At 42.5% G+C, this 4,737-nt stretch overlaps 2 protein-coding genes across 2 annotated transcripts in view; both read left to right on the top strand.

Annotated features, from left to right (window-relative positions):
* ERLIN1 (ER lipid raft associated 1) overlaps positions 1–173 on the top strand; it is a 67,765-nt gene extending 67,592 nt beyond the window's left edge. The window contains exon 14 of the mRNA XM_040486144.1: positions 76–173. The gene's annotated coding sequence lies outside the window, so the exon portion shown is untranslated. The remainder of the gene's footprint in view (positions 1–75) is intronic.
* CPN1 (carboxypeptidase N subunit 1) overlaps positions 1–4,737 on the top strand; it is a 23,472-nt gene that overhangs the window by 8,322 nt on the left and 10,413 nt on the right. The window contains exons 3-4 of the mRNA XM_040486142.1: positions 76–231; positions 3,426–3,608. Coding sequence (XP_040342076.1) covers positions 76–231; positions 3,426–3,608 — 339 coding nt within the window. The remainder of the gene's footprint in view (positions 1–75; positions 232–3,425; positions 3,609–4,737) is intronic.

Below are 4,737 nucleotides of genomic sequence, written 5' to 3'. Positions count from 1 at the left end.
AAGACTATGCAGTGTACTTCAAATATAGGATCCAGTCTGAAATCTTCCTTTCTCGTTTCTCCATTTTCCTGCTAGGGCGCAGACATTTCTGGATACCTGGTTGGCAGGAACAACGCAAATGGAGTGGACCTGAACCGAAACTTCCCCGACCTCAACACCTATGTCTACTACAATGAGAAACACGGAGGCCCTAACCACCACCTGCCCCTTCCAGACAACTGGAAGAGTCAGGTAGGAGATGAAATGTTCATGCCAAAGCGGGTAAATCAGCTTCTGGAATCGCTTCTCGAAATCTCCACATCAATTAAACAAGCACGAATTAAGCATCCACTCAACTCTGTGTTAATCTGTGTAGAGCGGCAAGAACTATATGTTCCGCTCTTTGTATTCACTCTCTCCCCCAGCAAAGAGGCCCTCCCAGAGCACATGCTGTTTGATGTTAGTGGTAGTGAAGTGAAAGCGGTTATCATACCATTGTGCAGTACTTTACCATTTTACAAAATGCTTACTTAGCCAGTGTTTCAGCTGATCGTTGTAATGCTGTGAAGTGAACATACGAAGCAGGGCTGAGATCCGTCCCTGGCTTACACCTACACAGCTAGTAATTGGTGGACTCAGGATTAAAACCCAGGCCTTCTGATTCCTAAGGCAACATTCTTTCTACCACATTATCCCATCAAAAGAGGACTCTAGCATTCTGTAGATAAATCTCTTACATGTGATGAACTGTGTGCTCACCAACAATTAGCTACAGAAGGAAGCTCAGGCAGCTCACTCCTACAGTTTTCCTCTGCCCTTTCTGTCTAACTCTCAGCTGCTTTACCTTACTGTCATTTCCCTTACTCTCAATCTGAGGAGCCCAGCTGATGCACCCAGGCCTGGAGGCCTGGAATGCCACCCATAGTAATGCGAGTGCTCCTGGGAATAACCACTGTGATTCTCAGAGCATTCCCACCACCACCCTGTTCCTTCTACTGTATAAGGTACTTTAAACATTCTATTTGTGAATATTTAAACTTAGAGATTGCAGGTGTAAGGCTTTCTATTGGGAGTTTCCAGAAAGAATAGTCTCAGCTTTTCTCCCTTGAAAATGAGGCAGAGTCATTGCTAACAAGTTTAGATTTCAGATAGCAACTATGCCCTTGGCTCAAGTAAATAATAAGTCAAAACTAACTTTGTAGTAGTTGGCATATCTAGCCGGAAGGATGTCCTGATTTATTAAACTTGTCCAAGTAAAATAAGGTAATTGAGCCAACAGTAATTAGACTTCCACTGCTCCTTTTTCTCCGTATTAGAAGAAAAAAAGGCAATGAAAAGTAAGTCTTTTTGCTCCTGATGGGAGAGGAGCAGTGAAAAGCTGGCCTCATGCTGATGGATGGTGGCTTAGGACATGGAGAAGGGGCTGCTTCAAAGGATCTGAGCCCTGGTCACAGAGCAGGACTGGTGCCTTTGGTATCTTATCCATTTTGATCGGGCAAGACTCAACCCTATTCATCCAGTCCTTCAGGAATGGCAAAGATGGGGGCCTTCTCAGCTGACTGCTAGTCCAAGGGGAGCCATTAACACATTAACACCACATAACCTCTAAGCAAATCCATTCTGAGAGGAGGGAAAACACTGAAGACTGTAAATTATTTACTTGTACTGCAAATCCAAGTAGATTCACGGCTTTCTTTAGAATGCTGTCACTCACTAGGAACATAATATGCAATCAAGAGGGTGGAATTCAACTACTTAGGCAAGACTGGCCCGTAACATACTATATCTAATCCATGAAATTTGAATATGACCACAGGAGTGTGTTCTACTTGTCAACATTACAGCAGATGCAGTAGTGTAAAGAGGAGGTTGAAAATCATTTGTGTCAACCAGCTTCCCAGATGTATTTACTAGAGCCCTTAATATCTGCAGAGGTGCTTCAGAAGCCACTGGAGCAATGGGTAAATTGGAGAATCTCTTCCTTGTTGTCAGCAAGAAGCCAAGCCGGGGCCCTGAGCTCTCCAGCCATGCCACCCTCTTCAAACCTCTCTCTCTTTCTCTCTTCTCATCCAAGAAGAAGTCATAACTTATTAATGATAGAAACAGTACAAAATTCCAAACCAAGCTGCAGCTATTCTTTTGAAACACCAAAAAAAGTTTCTTGTTTTCAGATGGTTACATTGTTAATTCCGTAATAGCATTTACAACGTCATTACTGTTGCTCTTCAGGGCTGGGACTGCCTTTGCTCTTGACACATTTGCTTGTGACGTGACCAGTTCTATGTCCTTAATTGCCACACCTATTTCATCAACTTCTTCTTTACTCTGCTCTTGTACAGTTGGAGTCTGTGTGTCTTCTTGAATGCCTGAGACAGCTTCATCTTGAACTTCCAGTTTCTCAGCAGCCGCGAGTTGTGCCTGCTGAGATGAGTCCTCAATAAGAGACTTTATTTTTTTTTATTTTTTTTAACGTTTATTTATTTTTGAGACAGAGAGAGACAGAGCATGAATGGGGGAGGGTCAGAGAGAGGGAGACACAGAATCCAAAGCAGGCTCCAGGCTCCAGGCTCCAGGCTCCGAGCTGTCAGCACAGAGCCTGACGCAGGGCTCGAACTCACAAACCACGAGATCATGACCAGAGCCAAAGTTGGACGCTTAACTGACTGAGCCACCCAGACGCCCCAAGAGACTTTATTTTTTATAGCAGTTTTAGGTTCACAACAAAATTGAGGGGAAGTCCAGAGTCCCCATATACTCCCTGCTTCCCATTGTTCACATCCCACAGCCAGAGTGGTAATTTGTTACATTTGATGAACTACCTTGACCCATCATTGTCACCCAAGTCCATAGTTTGCATTAGTGCTCACTCTTCATGGTATACATTCTATGGTCTGTGGCATTTGTCCACTGTTACAGTATCATATACCATAGTTTCACCTCCCTAAATGCTCTCCCTTTAGCTACTTTGTATGTTGGGATTCCACATCCCAATTTTAATGTCATTTTGAAAAAGAGTCCATCTACTTTTTTTTTTAATTTTAATTTTAATTTTTTTAAGTTTATTTATTTATTTAGAGACAGAAAGCAAGTGAGCATGAGTGGGGGAGGGGCAGAGAGGGGGAGAGAGAGGGTCCCAAGCAGGCTCCACACTGTCAGCATGGAGCCCGACACAGGGCTCAAACCCATGAACCGTGAGGTCATGCATGACCTGAGCCAAAATCAGGAGTTGGATGCTTTAACTGACTAAGCCACCCAGGCATCCTTCCACTTAAATTTTTCAAACTATTATGCAAAAGACCAGAGTTTTCCCATCTCCTCTTCTCATATCCAGGAGGACACTCTTTGTTTTATTCAGACGTACTATCCTCTCGGGCCACTTCCTGACAAACTCATTTGGATGGCACCTCCGGTTGCAGCTTCACTGCCAGCCCCTCGTCTGTCCACAGGTGGAGCCCGAGACTGAGGCTGTGATCCACTGGATCCGCTCCTTCAACTTTGTTCTTTCAGCCAATCTCCACGGAGGAGCAGTGGTGGCCAATTATCCATATGACAAGTCCCTGGAGCATCGGGTCCGAGGGGTGCGCCGCACTGCCAATACCCCCACACCCGATGACAAGCTTTTCCAGAAGGTATGCAGAATGGCAGCTTGTCTGGCCAGAGGAATGTGGGACTCAGGAGAGGATTTAGGGGGTCTGATTTACAAGGTTATGGTAATATGGCTATGTTAATGAAAAATAGACCATGTGCATGAAAAAATGTTTACCTAATAGTTCAAATAAAATCAAGAGATTAAAATCAACAGATTATTTTATAGTTAATATGTTAGTAGTAATGTATAATTGATACAAATAATAAACATTAATTATCAATTCATCAATTAATGAATTCCATAGAGAATAACACTAGTTATTGCTTTGCAAAGAAAATAGATTACTATAACTTTCTCTAGTAATCTCCTTTTTCCACTGTTATAAAGTAGCACTAAAAGGGAATTATAGAGATTCCGCATATATTCCTCTTCCCCCAACACACACGTCTCACACCTAATATATACAGTATTCCCCCCTTATCCATGGGAGATGTGTTCCAAGGCCCCCAGTGACTGCCTGAAGCTGCAATAGTACTGAACCCTATATATAATTTTTTCCTATACATACCTGAGACAAAGTTTAATTTGCAAATTAGGTGCGGTAAGAGATTAACAATAATAACTAATAATAAAATAAAGCAATCATAACAATATATTATAATAAAAAGTATGTGAATGACATGCTATAGTTATGTATAAGTTATAATAAAAGTTAAATGAATTTCTCTCAAAACATCTTACTGTGTTATACTCACCCTTCTTGTGATGATACAAGATGATAAAATGCCTATGTGGTGAGATAAAGGGGAATGACATTGGGGTGATCTAGTGTTAGGCTACTACTGACCCTCTGACATGTTGTCAGAAGGGGGATCATCTGCTTCCAGACCCGAGTTGACCACAAGTAACGGAGACCATGGGTAGAGGGTAGAGGGTTCTACTGTAATTCTTTTCATGGTAAAGGCCTATTTTACTTGCTCCTTGTTTTATAAAATTAAGCTAGAATATGGTACACCTAGAAGGGAGTTTATATGTCACCTCGTGTCACCCCTCACTTTGCACTTGAAACTTATCCCCAGGCAGGTGGAAAAATCAGAACACAGTTCTCCTAACTCTAGTCCAACACACACACACACACACACACACACACACACACACACACACACACA

Source organism: Herpailurus yagouaroundi, unplaced genomic scaffold, assembly GCF_014898765.1.
Source record: "Herpailurus yagouaroundi ecotype Mexico unplaced genomic scaffold, PumYag 163, whole genome shotgun sequence".
NCBI lineage: Eukaryota > Metazoa > Chordata > Mammalia > Carnivora > Felidae > Herpailurus > Herpailurus yagouaroundi.
Note: the sequence above shows the minus strand (reverse complement) of the source record. Positions and strands in the feature narration are given on the sequence as shown.